Consider the following 18335-nt stretch of genomic DNA (forward strand, 5'->3'; position numbering starts at 1 on the left):
CCACTGGCATGAACGGCTGGAAAATTCCGGCCATGATATCAATAGCTTTTTTTGAGCCAAACTGAGTGTAGAAGTGGCAAAAGTATGAACAGGAGTTTAAGCAGCAGATGGATTATGGGTGGGGCAGAAATGGGCAATATTATGGAGGACAAAGTAAGTGGTCTTTGTAATAGAGAGACTAATGAGGCAGAAACTGAGCTTGGTGTGCCGCATAAGGAGATTGCTCTTGCCAACGTTTAATGAGAGAAAGTTGCAGCTCATTTCAAGACTGGATGTTGGACAAGCAGTCTGAGACCAGAGGCAGCAAAGGAGTTGAGAGCAGTAGTGCAGAAGTACAACTGTATGTTGCCAACATACTGGTGGAAGCTGATTCAGTATCGAAGGTTGATGTTGTCAAGGGGAAATAGATGAAGAAGCGACCAAGCTTAGATCCTCAGAGAACTCTATAACGAACAGTGGGAAGAGAAGCCATAGCTGCTGGAGATGCCCTGGCTAAGATTGAATAAGAAAGAGTGGAACCAAATAAGGCTAGTGCTACAGACTTTACCAATGGAGTGGTGGATTTATCTGTTGTGAGAATACAGCCACTTTGGTTAATCTTATCAATTATTAGGTCTGAGTGTAGTTTCAGAAATTTTGATAATTATCTTGATTTACATCAATTGTGGTAGGGATAAAAGTTCCTTGTATCCACGTACTTTCATAAGTCAACCTGCTGGATGGAATCTTGGATGCCCAGAGATTGATCTTCAGTGTTACAGGTTACAGTCCATGCTGCACCTCACGTGTCCACTACCCCGACATTCCTATTTTTGACACAAGTTATGATATAACCACAGTAATGGTCTCTTTGTCTGTCACGTGGTAGAAACTGATTTGTCCAGTTCCGTTATACAATCGGCTTTACCTCGTCAAGATTTCTCTATTCAGTATATGTCTATCATACTAACCTTAAGTATTTTAAACTTATACACTTCTAACATCACGTGTTATTTAAGGATCTATTATTTACAGCAGAACAGTTAATTGTGCATAAGTTATTTACATTGCTTAAACATTTTCTGCAAATAAATGTTTTAGACATGTGCAGTACCTTCCATACTACTTAACTCATGATGTCTATTTGATTATGTCAAGTCACATCATTTTCTGCTGTTAACGCACAATTGTCTCAAAGGCTGTAGAGCTCAAGGGGAGTAATGCAACAAGATTATAGTCAATGAGAATGTTGTCTATAACTTAGTTAGAACTGTTTCAGTACTGCGGCAGAGTCAGAACCTGATTGGGGAGATATTTGAACAGGGAGTTACAGGAATGATGGGCTCAGAATTGAGAGTGATAGTACTGGGGACTAGGGAGATGTAAAACGAGTTTACAAAGACAAACTGGGCAATGATGGGAATTTTGTGGGACAGCGGTGTTGGTAGTGGGGTTTTTTTTAAAAAAGGAAAGAGTATGTAAAGAGAGGCAAGATTTAGAATATCAACTTGCTTAGATGTCAAGAAAGGAATTCCTGTGGTCAATATTTTAATGGATGTAAGTTCAAGGAGGTGGTTCTATTGCACAAGGTAAATTTTTCGACAGCATGAGGAAAGATGGAAGAAAAACTATAAAGAGAAAGAGAGAAATCTGGGTTTGGGTAGGGGTAAATTTGGCTTAATAGGCAAAAGGCAGGCATCAGCAGAGGCAGCTGAATGATAGTTTCAATTTTAGAAATGGAAAAGTTAATGAGGTACTCACTTGATTTGGGAGGTGAAGGTGGCAATGGATATAGGTAGATGGTTGATAGTGGAGAAAAGAAGCTGAGGATCACCTTTGCTCCTCAGGATAATCCTGCAGCAATGGAAGTTTTCAAAACAGGTGAGCTTGCTGGTACTTGCTATGTAACAACTAGATTTGATGATGAAAGGTTTAGCCAATTGTACACCAGGTACTCTGAAGTCTGTGCTTGTTGGACAGATGAAGTGGGGAAAAAAATTAGGATGTTGTGACATTTTATTAGAATGTAGTCCTGAACCCAAAGATACAATAAGAAATTCTTGCATATTGGGACTGTTGTGGATGCCTTCTCTGGTTCAGTGGTTTAAGTCACTTTGATAACCGAACACATTCTTGAGTTGACTTACATAACCTAATATCTACTTGCAAAGGCATGTACAATGGGTACCTCTCAGCATATGAACTAGTTATTATGTATTTTGCATGTACAATTGAATGTGATTTTTCCATCTTTAGTCGGTGGATTATTTACACTTTTGAGATAAGTGATCATACTTCAAAAGTAATTAAATGCCTTTGAAACACACTGAGGACACGATGATTGTAAATAAGAAACTTTAGTGTGTCATGATTTCCAAAAAGGCTTTTTCTAAAGGAGTTAGCCCATGCTTTTATATAGCACCATTCATGTTCTGAGGACACCCCAAATCACTTCATGGCTAATGGAGTACTTTTAAAATATTGTCACTGTTGTAGGAAATATACTTGAGAGCAGGTATGTCATATGGCAGTGGGATTATTGGGAAGCCCCAGGGATCTGTACTGGAATCCCTCCTGTTATGCATAATTTGCAGTTTCAATGCAAAGTAGCTAACTTTAGTTTTTGATTACAGTAGTAGGATAATTGTGACATTGATACTTTGATACTCTGAAACTTTTATTACATTTCTATCCATGAACTAAATTAAACCAAATGAATAGAGGAGTAATGATTTGTTCTGATCAGTGAAAACTGCATTCATCAGAATTTGAACTGTATTTGTGTCAATTTCAGATGTTTGGAGGGACTGTTATCAATTCTGGATCTAATAGACATCATCAATTTGTAGAGAAGATAATGAATATGGAGGTATGCTTTTTGATAATTTGTGAAGTCACTGGTTTCAATTTTTTTTATATTTGGTGTGCATTGTAATAAAGAATATACAGACATACAAATTTGAAGCAGAAGTAGGCAATTTGCCTACTCTGCCATTCAATAAGATTATGACTGATCTGATTGTAAGCTCAACTCCACATTCCCACCTACCCCTGCTAACTTTTCATCCCCTTGCTTATCAAGAATCTGTCTACCTCATTGAATATTCAAAGACTTTTTCTACAACTTTTTGAGAGAGTTCCAAAGACTCACTACCCTTTGTGAGAGAAAAATTCTCATCTGTGTCTGAAATGGGTGACCCTTCATTTTTAAACAGTGACTCCTAGTTCTAGTTTCTACCACAAGAGGAAACACCCTTTCCACATGCATCCTATCAAGACTGTTCAGGATCTTGTATGTTTGTCAAGTTGCCTCTTACTCTTATCTCCAGCAGATACAAACCTAGTTGTTCAACCTTCCCTCATAAGACAACCTTCCCATTCCAGGTATTAGTCTGGTAAACCTTCTCTGAAGTGCTTCTAATGCATTTATGTAATCCCTTAAACAAGGAGACTAATACAGGACACAGTACTCCAGAAGTGGTTTCAACAATGCCCTGTACAACTGGAGGATAACCTCCCTACTTTTGTATTCATTTCCCCTCATGATAAACAATAACATTCTACTAGTTTTCCTAATTACTTACTGTGAACCAACCTTTTGCGATTCATGCACTAACATCCAGGTTTCTCAACATCTCAAAGCCCTTGCAATCTCTCACCATTTAGATGACATGCTTCTTTATTACTCTTCCTGCAAAAATGGACAATTTCACATTATACTCCATTTGCCAGATCTATATCCTATCTATATCTCATATCCTCTTCACAACATATTTTCCTACCCATCTTTGTTTCATGAACCTTGTGTCAAGAACCTGTCATGTTTAATAATCTATTGATTGAGACTCAAATATACTCAACAATTTAAGCATATAGAGCCCCTGGAAAACTAAAATAAAGGCACTGGAATTTTCTACTTTAGTAAATTTAAAGATGCTGAAGAAACATTTCTCCTCATTTCAATCCTAAATGGCTGAACTCTTATGTTGGCTTTGTTACCTTTAGTCCTACACTCACCAGCCATAGGAAACAGTTTATTGAAATCTACCCAGACAAGTCCTCTCAGAATCTTGAACACTTTAATGAGACCACCTCCCATTCTTCTAAACTGCAGAGAATATAGGCCCAGTGTACTCCCTCTCTCCTCATGGAGCAGCACTCTTATCTCAGAAGAGTGGGCGACACGGTAGCACTGTGGTTAGCACTGCTACCTCACGGTGCCAGGGACCCAGGTTAGATTCCCGGCTTGGTTCACTGTGCGGAATTTGCAATTCTCCCCGTGTCTGCATGTTTTTCTTCCGGGTGCTCCAGTTTCCTCCCACACGTGGGTTAGGTGGATTGGCCATGCTAAATTGCCCCTTAGTGTCAGGGGGACAAGCTAGGGTAAACTCATGGGATTATGGGGAAAGGGCCTGGGTGAGATTGTGGTCAGTGCCGAATGACCTCCTTCTGCACTGTAAGATTCTATGAAATCGATATAGTGAACCTTGTTGCACTCTTAAGGCAAGTAAATCTTTCCTTGGGTAAGAAAAACAAAACGGCACAGTACTGCAGACATGGTCTCACCAAAGCCCCATATGCAGCAATATATTCCAACCCGCTGTCAATTAAGATCAACATACAATTTGCTTTCTTAATTGCTTGCTGCATACATTTTAACTTTCTCTAAATCATGTACGAGAACAATCAAATCCCTCTGAGTACCAACATTTAAGTCTCACTTATTAAAAAACAATGCTTTTTCTTCATACAATGGATGATTTTACACTTAGTAAAATTATACTTCATCCAACACTTTCTTGCCCAACCACCAGCTCAGCTATACCACCTTTGCAGCCCCTTTGTGTCCATATCGCACCTTAATTTCCCACCTCAAATAAAAATAGTAAATGCTGGATATAGTCAGCAGATCAGACAGCATCCGTGGAAAGAGAAAGGATTAACATTTCAGGCAAATGACCTTGCAGCAGAACTGAAAGATCATTGACCTGAAACATTAACTATTTCTTTCTCCACACCTCCTGAGTATTTCCAGCATTTAATATTTTAGTTTAGATGTAAGCATCTGCAGTATTTTGCATTTTTATCATTTCCCGCCGAATGGCTTACAGGTACAAATTTCTAAAATACCCATAAAAGAATCTCTGTTAATGCTCCCTGAGAGGGGAGGTCAAGGAGGTAAGTGCTCTGTCCAGGTGCCCCACTGTTGCTGTCAGGCTGCAGAGGGCGGTCCCCCAAGGGATTTGGGGGCAAGCTCGTTTTGGGGGAAAGGGGATGACCTTAGGACTCTCCCCTGGGATGGGGTCTCGTGGCTGGACTGCCCCTTCTAGCCCTGGGAAGCCTGAAGACCAATCTTGGCATGGTGATTTCAGGCAGCTCTCTCTCTGTGATCAAAATCTTTATTCTTGTCTGTGTACTGTGAAAATGAGCCTGGTCAATTTAATTTCTATGCCCCCTGGATATCTGGAAGGCTTCCAAATCATAGCAGCACTCCATTCCGCAGTAGGGATTCCCTTTTCACTCTCTAAGAAGCTCAGGTTATCTGCAGCTGTCAAGCAGAACAAGGATGTTATAAACTTTGTGATGAGAAACAATGAAGGGGGGGGGGGGGAGGGGTTTAACTTCAGACACATTCAACCATGAAGGAAAAGGTAAATAAACAAATCTCCAGCATGCTGTGTAAAAACCATTAAACTGCCAATCAAAAGATAGTTAAAGGTACTGGACCGTGAAATTTAATGAAAACAAGGTTTTTAAGGGATTTCAAAGGACTTCAATGGTTTGCAACAGTTTTCAAAGGACTTAGAAAGTTATGAGCTTTCTATGAAGGCTCAGAGATGTGAAAAAATGTAGTGTTAAAAGAATGAGGCTGAATGGGCAACTGTGTTGGAGGGAACACCCCCACTCCTCTCTTCTCCCCCAACCCGCACCCACTCGTTGAAGTGATTTCTCCTGTAAGTCAGAGGACTTCAAATTGCTCTTCTCGCACTACAGCTTCTTGCAGAGAGAGAAAAGGCAGTATGGAGTGCTGCTGTGAGTTGGAAAGCCCCCCAGATGTCAGGAGGTATGGAGATTACATTGACCAGGCCACTTCAAAGTTTTCACAGTACACAGACGAGACTGAAGATTTTGATCAGAGCGCTACCTGAAATCACCATGCCAAGAGCGATACTCAGGTTTCTAAGGGCTAGAAGGGGGCAGTCCACCCATGCGATCCCCATCATAGGAGTGTGTCCCAAGGTGAACCCCTTGCCCCCAGCCCAAACCTCTCCCCTTGGGGGCACCATCCTCATGCAGCCGGGAAATAACAGAAGCACTTGGACAGAGCATTTACCTTCTTGATCCCCTTCGGAGTCCAATGCACCAGATTAGGGGGTCAGTGCAATGTTAGTACTGTCAAGGGGCAGGACCTGGAGGGTGGAGCCTGAGGGGATCTTGTATCGGAATCTTTGGCGGCGGGGGGTGGGCGGTGGTCAACCTCATGCCTGGCAGTCGTGTTCCCTACTATGCATGAATTTGCATCAATCAGGTGGGTGAATCCCACCTGACGGATGCTGCAGTGCCTGCAGGAATCACTCTGGGAAACACTCAAGTTCATAAGATATTAGAGCAGAATTAGGCCATTCGGCCCACCGAGTCTGCTCCGCCATTCAATCATGGCTGATATGCTCCTCATCTTCATTTTCCTGCCTTCTCCCCATAACCCTTCAACCCATTACCAGTTAAAAATCTGTCTTAACTCCTCCTTAAATTTACTCATTGTCCCAGCATCCATTGCACTTTAGGGTGGCGAATTCCAAAGATTCACAACCCTTTGGGAGAAGTAGTTTCTCCTCAACTGTGTTTTAAATTTGCTACCCCTTATCCCAAGACTATAACCTCTCGTCCTAGAATGCCCCACAAGAGGAACCATCCATTCCACGTCTACTTTATCCATACCTTATCACTCCCTTTTAACTTAATTTCTGTTCTCCCATCCCTTTATTTATGCAAGGGATCCGTCCAATGTTTTTGTGTCTTTTTGAAAATATATTTTGCTGGCTATTTTATGCACTCTTATTGCATTTATTTGTTTAGATCTTCGGGTGTTTTGCTTTGACTGAATTGAGCCATGGCAGCAATGCTAGAGCTATGAGAACAACAGCAGAATTTGATCCCAGAACTCAGGTTTGTACCCTATATTCAGAGAAAAATAATTGACTGCTTGTTTGGAATATTTTATTTTCAATAATTGGCTATTCTGAGTTTCCTAGCTCTCTAATTGGGAGAAAAAATAATGGTTGTAACGTCCGGGCTTCCCAGAGTATCCTTGTGGTACCCACCCAATCTGATTCACAAGAATACTCTGGGGAGACCCTCTCGAAAGTTCATAGGCAGTTGCCTTGCAAATGTCACCTACGTTGTGCATGTGGTGTCTGTCTCTTTAAGACAGTACAGCAGAAGTGAGTCATCTGATTTGAGGGACCAATGGAAACTGAACGTGAGCGATCACACCAGAGAGTAGAGTCCTCTCCGGGAGAATTATCGAGCAGCAATGTAGTAAGCATGTAAAGCCTAGAGCTGCAATCCTCCCATACCAAAGTTTTTCTTATCAATAAATACCTTTTGTTCCTGACAAAGTCTGAAATCTCTTGATGCTAGAGTGTCACAACATAACCTATTGGCGATAAGGTGGATCAATTGGATGGCATGGTCATTCTAAGAATATCCGATTTAATTGAAGTTTGGAATTGGAAAGGAGGGATACCCACCTAAGTGCCAGTTTTGGGCAAATAGACTCTGAAATTTGTTGAACAAGTGCCAAACCCTGAGGGGCAGCCGAAGTAACGAACCTAGTATGGCCAGCGAGTAAATAGATTTGGAAAGTTATAAGAAAAATTAAAATTACAAGGGAGCCTTCAGGAGCAAGGGAAGTGACACTTGAATAAAAGAAAAAGAGGACAGGAGTGTTTGAAATAAAAGGAACACATATCCCGCTGGAAGAAAGTTCCATTTCAGATTTAAAAAGGAGAAACCTGGGAAGTTTTTTCAGAAGTCAAAAGGAAAATGTCTTGGGGAACTGCAAAGCTTGTCCCAAACATGCAGAAAAGTGAAAAGCTGAGATTTGCAGATCTCCTGATCTAAATAGAATCTGCAGGGTTTCCGGGTAGAGATCCCTGCATGAGGGACTGCAGGCAGTGCAGTCTGTAAGTTATTAGATGAGGAGAAGTCCTCTACCTGCTAAAGAAAGGAGAAGAAAATAAGTTAAAGAATATAATGTTCCTGAAAGGATAGCGCTGATCTTTCTGAAATTAACAAGAAGAATGACACATTTAAAGAAAAAGAAATGGAATCTCAAGCAGTCAGGAAGCATAAAAAAAGCTGCAAAAATTACATAGTTAACAAAGGGTCCAAGAAGGGGGAGCTGTACTTTTCCACCAAAACTGCAAAACAGTGAGAAAAGAACAGAGAGAGAAACAGTAGCTGTGGCAGTTTTAAAAAGCTGTCAGTCTTAAAATCTGTAATGCATTTAAAGTTGTACAACATTTAATGAAGAAGAAACAAAGGACAAGGGACAGAAGAATCAGCGAAAACCCCAGATGGAAGGCAACTCCAGAAAGAGAGGGCAACTCTTTTTTAAAAAAAAAAGGGGGTAAGCAACGCAAGTGCTCAGAGGAGGAAATTAAGCGCCCAAGCAAGAGCCAACATCAAACTCCGAGTAGGCAGCAAAATAAAAGTCCCCTGAGGGGGACGTACTGAGAAACTCCAGGAGGACACTGATAGATCCTAAATGACTAAGTGAAGAGCTGAAAGCAAAACTGAGTGGCATCCCATCCTTTTGTATTACAATGAGAAGCTCCTTGAAGTTGTAGCAATGAAATACAAGAAAACAATAAAGCTGTAATCAGTCTAAAGGTATGGATAGTTCACCAAGAACTACAGCAATAAGAAATGAGTTAAAAATTTGTGACCTACTCTAAATGAGAAGCGGCCCAGTTATATCAAAGCAAAGGAAGAAAGAAAGCTCTATGGAAAAGGTGGAAGTAGCTCGAAATCTATTAGGGCCAGTAAGAAATAGTCCAACATTCACCAAGGAACTGGAGTTAGAGCATGAAGATATGAATAAAAGGTAAAAAGGATCAAGAGAAAAAGCACAAGTGGAACTCAGCAAGAGTGGTCATAGCATGGAATGTGAGAAGAGCCAAGGAAAAGCTGTCATATTCGTGAGTGGTGAGAGAACTGCTCATCTCGAGTGAAGCATCCCAAGAATTTGATCCATGATGCTCATGTAGGACATCCTGTCACATCTACTGCAAGAGTCACAGTACTGTTGAAGCAGAGCTATCATTCACCAGAGCCATATTGGAAATCCATTAGAGATGCAATTGAATGATCAAACTACCAGTTGCTTGGAATACACAAATGAGCTGGAGAAATTGGCATTCTGCAGAGAGGCAGAAACTGTTCAGTGCTCGAGGGTGCTGTGAAGGACATAGCAATGGACAATCCAAAAAAGAAAATTATAGCTGTTTAAAAAGTTAATAATTCAGGAGAATTGTCTAATAATAAAATACAAGAAAAAAAATGTAGAAGTAGAGTTTGTTAAAACAAAAGTAACATCAGTTTTCTGAAAACGTGCAAAGCATGAGAAGGGAGATTGTTATCAAATGTTGTTTGAAGGGAATGATGGACTCACTTTGGAAGCTCTCAGAAATGGATAAACTTGCAAAAACAGATGCATTGGAATAAAGAACAACTCGGGTCTAAGCAGAAGATTGGTTGATAAAGAAGAAGATGAAAAGCAGAGATTGAGAAACGAAGCCACTCAGTTGAAGTTGTGCCAGAGGGAACTAGACAAAGCAGCAATTCAGGCAGAGAAGTAAATTGAGATTACATGCCAGAGTAAGATTGTTGAACCGTTTACCTAATAGAAATGCACAAGAACCAATATGATAACATGGAAAACATGCCAAATAGAAACGCTAGAAAAAGAAGAAATTTTATCACACAATATTAATACAAGAAAAAGAGTATCCTGACTATTTTCTTTCACAAGTAACAGACCGAGATTGTGAATGAGCTGTGAAGATGTAACACTCTCTTGTTGGCAGAAAAGAGGATCGATAGTGGATTGGAGAGTGACATCATCTGCAGAGTAAAGTATATAGTCCTTGGTCAGCAGACAGTCTAGGACAGAACTCGGAAACCAGGAAGTCTATGTGGAATAATCCCACCCACGTAAAACTATATTTGGAACTGTGCATAATTGAAGGTTTCTAGAGGAAGTATTATGTTAAATGCGAGTCTCAAGATCTCTCCATTTAACAATCGCTACATTGATTTACAAATGTCTAACTTGTGTATAATTTTTATTTCGAATGTAGGTTGAGTAAATTGATTTTGAAGATAGTGTAAGAAAGTTAAAGGGGAGGGCTATTGGTTATGTGGTTTCTGTCTCTTTAAGACAATACTGCATAAGTGAGTCACCTGACTTGAGGAACCAATACCAACTGAGTGAATGATCACACCAGAGGGTGGAGTCCTCTCGAGGAGAATCAGTGAGCAGCAATGTGGTAAACAGATAAAGACTGGGCTCTAGGGCAGCCTAGAGCTGCAACCCTCCTGTACCTACGTTTCTGTTATCAATAAATGCCTGTTGTTCCTGACAGTGTCTGAAATCTTTTGAAGACGCTAGAGTACTACAACATAACACAAGTGCAAACTTTCCCTGGGAACCATTCACAAAATGTGATTTTAAAATCACAAACTTCACATGGTTCCTGCAGGGGCTACATGAATCATTACCCAGAAAAAGTTAGAAGAATTACAGATCTCTAACTTCTGGGTAACTGTTGCACAGACAGAACTCCCAGGGGATTTCCCCCCTCACAACTACCCCCTCCGCCCACGAGGACCCCCCCCCCCCCCCCCCCCCCAAAGGTCCAATTGGACTAGACCCGAGGCCTGCAACCCCTCCTCACCCGATGCCTGATTTTGCACCCCCCGCCTGCATATCCCTGCACAGGCCCGACTTGACCTGAGGCCATTCCCTCGACCCCTCCGACCCTAGCTAGAGCCTTAAAAAGGGGCGTGGCATGTTCACATTGCCTCTCCTTTACTCCAACATTGGACCATGAGGATGCACTGCAGTGCATGGATCTTGCCCTGACAAAGTAAGACTGTCGGGCCAGACAGGCTGGGAAAAAATTTCACGTCAAACAGTTGGGCACAGAATGGCAATTCAAGTCTGATTGCCACTCCAGCTCTGATATTTTCACATGGATCTTTTGAAAATTTTATTTACTCATTATTAGCACTTTTCCTATGGTGTAGCTTACTAGGTCAGAGAATGCTTTACTTTATAAGAAAATGTGTAATATACTACTAAGTACACAGTAATCTGCTAAAGTGAAGCTACAGATAATTTATGATCTAGAAGGGATAGACTAAAATTTGTGTATTTCATAAAGTTGATCAGAGGTTAATCTTCAATTGATCCTCAGGTTAACTGGAGGGCGGAATTTTTAAGTATGACTCCTGAAGTCAATTAGAATATACTTCCTGTTGGTTGGGTGTTTCTCTGTTGATTGGAAATTATTGTAGTTTTAAATGTAACACATTTAAGCCTGCAACAAAGTTGCACATGAATAATGATGAGCAAAACATATTCCTTTAAGTTTTACTGCGGTCGCCAAACAAACTAGATTATCCAGCAGTTTTTTTGAAATTGAGGGACAGGCACTTGGACACTTTCACTAGCAAGCAGATACAAAATTGCTATGTAGTTTTGCATTTTGCAGGACTATGTGCCTGCAAACATCAGCTGCCTTTTTGGTCTTTACTTGCATTCCCATACCTGTTGTCATACCAGGTGATGCATCAGCCATTCCCTCCCTCAAGGAAGGGGCCTGGAATTTCTTCATGGCTATACTTGTCCCATGGTATACCACTGGTGAAGTTACTGTGAGAAGCAGAAGCAGCTAACTATGTTCAGTCTGCAGTAAGTCAGGTCTTTAGAAAGTCAGCTGTGTGTACTGGAAAATTATGCTGCCAATGTCATAATTAGTTTAATTCTTGCAATACATGTGAAGTGTTTATGGTAATTGATTGAAAAGGATTCCTGCTACCATATACTTGTCGTAAACTACTATGGCAGCTATGAGTTAAGCCTGGTGAAAACATTTTTTGGTGTACAGTTCCTTCCACCTTTTTCTGTCTGAAGCCTTCCTGCCCCGTACCGGATAGGCATTGGCAAGTTTCTGCCTATCTGTAGTTAGTTGGCTGCTGAGTGCACCCGCTATCTACCAAAGAAAATGTCAGACCACCACTCACCAGTTATTACTACCCAGCTGAAATGAGAATTCAAGTGCATGAGAAAATACAGTTGATAATCGATCTCCCATTAAAACACATGACAGCACGATAATCAATATCATGGACAACGTCTGATAATTATTTTCCCGACTCATTTGTACCTTTAACCCCACCTATTGAAAAAGTAATGAATAATATTGGTGTTTCAATATGATTGTAAAACAATTCTGTCCAAACTGTACATTGTAGTTTTACTTTAAAAAGCCCTGGTATATTTTGGCATAATTATCCTATCTTAGGAATGTTAGAAGTATTGAAGTACTCAACTAAACTCAATGCAGTAGCATTTGTAAACAATGAGTATTTTTGGGGATTATTTCCAATCAAAAATGGTGACATATATGACAAGATGACATGTCCAAAGAGTTGTTATTAATCGTAGTCAATTTGATTGGAAGCTTGTAATGACTGGAGTTCTTAAACTCTTAACTACATCACTGTTTATCATTTTCATTGATAACTAAAATATAAATAAAAATGTAATACAATTTGCTCATTAAAATTGTGCCAGTGTCCCATGTAATTTAAAGTATAGTACAAACAATAATACAGTCTGTCCCAAGAAATCTGTAAAGTTTTTTCAACACTTCGACAATAAAAAGCAGTTGTTAAACAACTTTGTTCTACAGATTGATTATCTTATAACTTAGTTTTAATTTATTCTGAACATTAGAATTTACATAGTTAATAGTATATTTTCTATAGGCTTTAATTCTTGCCTACATTCTTTGAATTTCTCTTGAGTAAATAGATCTAAATACATCAACGAACGGTTAACAAATGTTTTGCTTAAATGCGAGAGGAAGCTATTTAGAGGTGGGAATATATGCAGGTTTCCTTTGTGTGTTCTCATTCTCTCTCTCTCTCCCTCCTTTTTCTGGACATCTCTTCTGCCTAATCTCTCTCATCTATCTCCCTATCTCGGTCTCATACTGAATGGAGTAGAATCGTATCTCAATAGTATAACAGAGGCCATTCGGCCCATTGGGTCTTTGGCAGCTCTCTTAAGGAACAATCCAGTTAGCCCCATTCTCCTGCTGTTTCACCATGTCTTTTATTTTTCTCTGAATATTTGTCCAATTAGCAGAATTGAAGTCAGTGGGAATCTGGGAAAACTCACCACTGGTTGGAGTCATATGTAGCACAAAGGAAGATGGTTGTGTTAATTGGAGGTCAATCATCTCGACCCCAAGGCACAGCTGCAGTAATTCTTTGGTAGTGTCTGACACATCTACCCAACCATATTCAGCTGCTTCAAGTAATTGCCTTCCCACCAAAAAAGTCAGACGTGGGCTTGTTTCCTGATGATTGCACAATGTCTATTACTTATTTCATAGAAACCCTACAGTGCAGAAAGAGGCCATCTGGCCCATGGAGTCTGTACCGACCACAATCCCACCCAGGCACTACCCCCACATATTTTACCCACTAATCCCACTAACCTACACATCCCAGGACTCTAAGGGGCAATTTTTTTAACCTGGCCAATCAACCTAACCCGCACATCTTTGGACTGTGGGAGGAAACCGGAGCACCCGGAGGAAACCCACGCAGACACGAGGAGAATGTGCAAACTCCACACAGACAGTGACCCAAGCCGGGAATCGAACCCAGATCCCTGGAGCTGTGAAGCAGCAGTGCTAACCACTGTGCTACCGTGCCGTGATTACAAATCACAACTCCTCATAAACTGAAGTACAAGCCATTAATTTATATCAAAACAGTGGTGGTCATAATACCGAATCCCAGAAAACACCACTGTATATCTCCCTCCAGCCCAAGAATTAACCATAACTCTGTTGTTCTAGTCCTCACCTTATGTCTCGTTTCTCCAGGGGCTTCATCTGCCGAGTCCTCCATCATCCTTGGTCCAATTAGTCCCACCTTCCAACTGCATGTGAATTGAAAACTCCACTGCCTGTGTGCAACAACATCAATTGGTACACATTAATGGTGAAAGGATAGATATCTTACTGAGTATTTGGCATTTTTGTAACTTATTCAGGGAGGTAGTGATGTTGTGGTATTATGACTAGTAATTTAGAAACCTAAGATAATGCTCTGGGGACCTGGGTTCAAAATTCAAATTCAATAAAATCCTGGAATTAAACGTATTATAATGACCATGAAATCATTGTTGTAAAAACCTATCAAGTTCACTAACATCCTTTAGGGAAGAAAATTTGTCGTCCTTACTTGGTTTGGCCTACATGTGACTCTAGATCCACAGCAATGTGGTTGACTCTTAAATGCCCTCAGGTAGAGGCAATGAATACTGGCCCAGCCAGTGAAGCCCACATCCCATGAATGAATTTTTAAAAAATTACTTGGAGAAATCAGCAATAAACTTTCTAATACATTTGGATCTGAAAATCAATAATAATAAGTGATTTTCACATGGGTCTTAATTTTTCTCGATTATTAGGAATTTATCATCAATTCTCCTGACTTTGAAGCTGCCAAGTTCTGGGTTGGAAACATGGGGAAAACTGCCACGCATGCTATTGTATTTGCACAACTCCAAACTCCTGATGGAGTCTGTCAAGGGCTCCATTCTTTTATTGTTCAGGTAAGACACTTTTTAATGAAGTCCCTATTAGTGATTGTTTGCTTTTACATACAATATACTAATAATATTTAAAGCATGGCATAAATGTAGGGTGGAATTTTTCCATTAAATGACTAAGTGTCATAACAACGAGAAAACTGGAGCAATCCACGTTGGCCTTTTGGGCACACTCCGGACCACAATCATTCCACGTTTTTTTGGGAGTTGAGTTTCACACCGGTCCTAGGAGGTGTGGGGCCTAAACCCACCAGTGAGCCCAGCTGCAAAGCAATCGGGTGCTGTTCTGAAAGGACACCCTAATCTTAGTGCACTGGAAGACAAACCCTCACGGACATTGGGATCCCTTCCTTCACATGGATTGCCAGCATTGGGAGCCCTCCCAATGGGTCCCACTTCATGACCTCCAACATGTCCACCCCTTTGGGCCCCACCCCCTTGGCAGTGCCCACCTGGCAGTGCCAGGTGGGCAATTCCCAGCCATGTCCCTGACCATCGGGGGCTTCAATCGTCTCTGAGCACCTATCACACCTGTGTGCTGCAAGGTACCAGTAGTGATTCCCATTGGTGTAACTTCCCACCGGAGAGGTGGGAACATTCTGGGAGGGGGAGGATGATCACATGCCGAATTCAGTCATGGGATTGAAATCCAATCAGTCTTATGCTAATCAGCCTCACCCCTATCCAGTTTGCGACAGCAGAAAGGGACTGGGACGATTGCAAACCATTTGGCACCAGGCGCGAAACTTTTTTTTTGTTTTTAGGCTCATGCTATTTTCCGGGATCAGCGCCAGGCGTGGCGAGGTCACAAAATTGCCTACCGTAGTTTAAAGATCATTAAAAAATAAATGGGTGAAACCTAACAACTACAGAAATACTGAAGGGAGTATTTGCTAGACTATTCTTTTCTACGAACTATTTAACGTTTATTTATTAGTATTACAAGTAGGCTTATATTAACAATGAAGTTACTGTGAAAATCCACTAGTCGCCACATTCCAGCTTCTGTTCAGGTACACGGAGGGAGAATTAAGGAGGGAGAATTAAGCATGGACAATGTACCGAACCAACACGTCTTTCAGACTGTTGGAGGAAACTAGAGCACCTGGAGGAAACCCAAGAAGACTGTGACCCAAGCCAGGAATCAAACCTGGGCTCCTGGCGCTGTGAGGCAGCTATGCTAATCCCTGCCACCGTGCCACCCTTTTTGAAGCTTACAAGGATACCTTATGTGCATCCGATTTTTCTGACTTTCTATAGATATGTAAACAGGAAGATATTAGTGTAAGTAAATATGGGACAATAAGAGGCAGTGATAGGTGAAATTATAATGGCCAGAATTCTCCACCATCGCTGACAGTGCGAACAGAGAATTTGGCACTCAGCCAGATATCTATTCATTGCACCGAAACTGGAGAATCCAGGCCTCGGGCGAAATCAGAGAATTCCAGCAAATGAGATTAAAGAAATGGCAGAGACATTAGATAAACATTTTTTACCTGTCTTCAGGAGTAGAAGATACAAAAAGCATTCCAGAAGTAACGGGAGCCAAGAGTTCACCAAGAATATAAAATTTAAAGGTGAATAAAGATAAAGAAATAGTGCCGCAGAGATAGTGGATGTAATGGTTTTGACTTCCAGATTCGAGAACAGTTCCCAAGGAATCAAATGTAGCAACATAATCCCACTATTTAAGAAATGAAGAAGAGGAAAAATGAGAAACTATGATCAAGTTAAGCCCATCATCAGTTGTAGACAAAAATGCTAGAATCCATTATTAGGGAAGTGGTAACAGAACACAGAAACTCAATGTAATTAGGCAGAGTCAACGAGAATTTTGAAAGGTAAATCGTATTTGACTAATCTGTTTTGTGACGATGTAATGAGTAAAATGTAGAAGGGGAGCCAATAAATGTATTGTACTTATTTACAAAATCCTGGCAATAAGGTGCCACAGAATGGATTCATAGGATTATGGGTAGTATATTAGTAGAGATAGAGGATTGGTTATTGGACAGAAAACAGTAGGAATAAATAGGACATTTTTGGGTCGGCAGGCTGTAACTAATAGGATACCACAAGGACTCGGGCCTCAGTTGTTTACAATCTATGTTGATGAATTAAATGAGGGGACTAAATTTGCAGATTATTCAAAGTGGGAAAGTAAGTGGTGTAGGAAGCAAAGAGGCTGCAGGGGGATATCAACTTGTTGAGAGATTGGGTAAGAACATGGCAAATGGAATGCAATGTAGCAAATTATGAATTTATCCACTTGTGGGAAAAAATTTTTTTTTTTGAATGAGAGATCAGGTAATGTTTGTATTGCCCTTGTACAAGAATCAGCAAAAGTTAACATGCAGGTCCAGCAAGCAATTGAGATAAATGGTAAGTTAGCTGTTGTTACAAAGGAATTGGAATGTAAGAACGAAGAGGTTTTACTACAATTTATACAGGATATTGGTGAGGCCACATTTGGAGTATCATGTGCACTTTTGATCTAAAGAAAGGATATACCTTCCCTAGGGTCGATATAATAAATGTTCACTAGACTGATTACTAGGATGGGGGCAATTGTCCTATAAGGAGAAATTGTGTAGACTAGGCTTGTATTCCTTAGAAGAATGAGAAGTGATCTAATCAAACCATATAAAATTCATAAGGGGCTTAACAGGGGAGATGCAGAGGAAATGTTTCTCCTGGTTGTGGAACCTGGAACGGGAGGTCATAGTGTCAAAATAAGGAATCAGCCATTTAGGACTGAGATGGGAGAAATTTCTTCACTCGAGAAGTAGTAAATCTTTGTAATTCTCAGCCTTAACGAGTTGCGAATGCTCAGTCATTGAATATATTCAATTGGTACATTTTTGAATAATAAGGGAATTAAGAAATATGGGGATATAGTGGGAAAGTGGAGTTGAGGTTAAAGATCAGCTATGACCTTGTTGAAGAGGAACAAACTCAAAGCCAAATGGCCTACTCTAACTCCTATTTCTTATGTTTGCTTCCCCGTCGTAACTGGCTTCTGCTGAGCACCAAGTACATTAGTATGGCCATGGCAATGACATTGCTGGGAACTCAGCCACGTGAGGGATTCTAAACAACTTTTATAGCACTGCATGGAAACATAATATTAACTAGATTTGTTTCAATTCAGTCTTGGTCTCCAGTTATGTGGCTGTTAAATGCCTGGGATACTAAATATGATAAATGTATTCAGGATTTGTTGCTAGTAATGTATTTTATAAGTAATTACTACTGTTAAAAATGTGCATTCATGAAGCAGTTTTTATTGTTTTGATTTAGATTGATTTGCTGAATTGATTATTAAAATTGTACAACAAATTTGTCAGTTTTGATTTTTGGCTTGGATTTTCCAAGCAGCAGCAAGAATAGTTGGATTGCCACTTCGCTCAAATACTCCCCTGACTCAACACTG

General features: G+C 40.5%; 1 protein-coding gene across 1 annotated transcript in view; it reads left to right on the forward strand.

Moving 5' to 3' along the window:
• acox3 (acyl-CoA oxidase 3, pristanoyl) overlaps positions 1-18335 on the forward strand; it is a 151827-nt gene that overhangs the window by 17161 nt on the left and 116331 nt on the right. The window contains exons 4-6 of the mRNA XM_078213482.1: positions 2774-2848; positions 7057-7146; positions 14759-14902. Of these exons, the coding sequence (XP_078069608.1) occupies positions 2774-2848; positions 7057-7146; positions 14759-14902 (309 nt within the window). The remainder of the gene's footprint in view (positions 1-2773; positions 2849-7056; positions 7147-14758; positions 14903-18335) is intronic.

This window comes from Mustelus asterias, chromosome 1, assembly GCF_964213995.1.
Source record: "Mustelus asterias chromosome 1, sMusAst1.hap1.1, whole genome shotgun sequence".
In the NCBI taxonomy this organism is placed as follows: domain Eukaryota; kingdom Metazoa; phylum Chordata; class Chondrichthyes; order Carcharhiniformes; family Triakidae; genus Mustelus; species Mustelus asterias.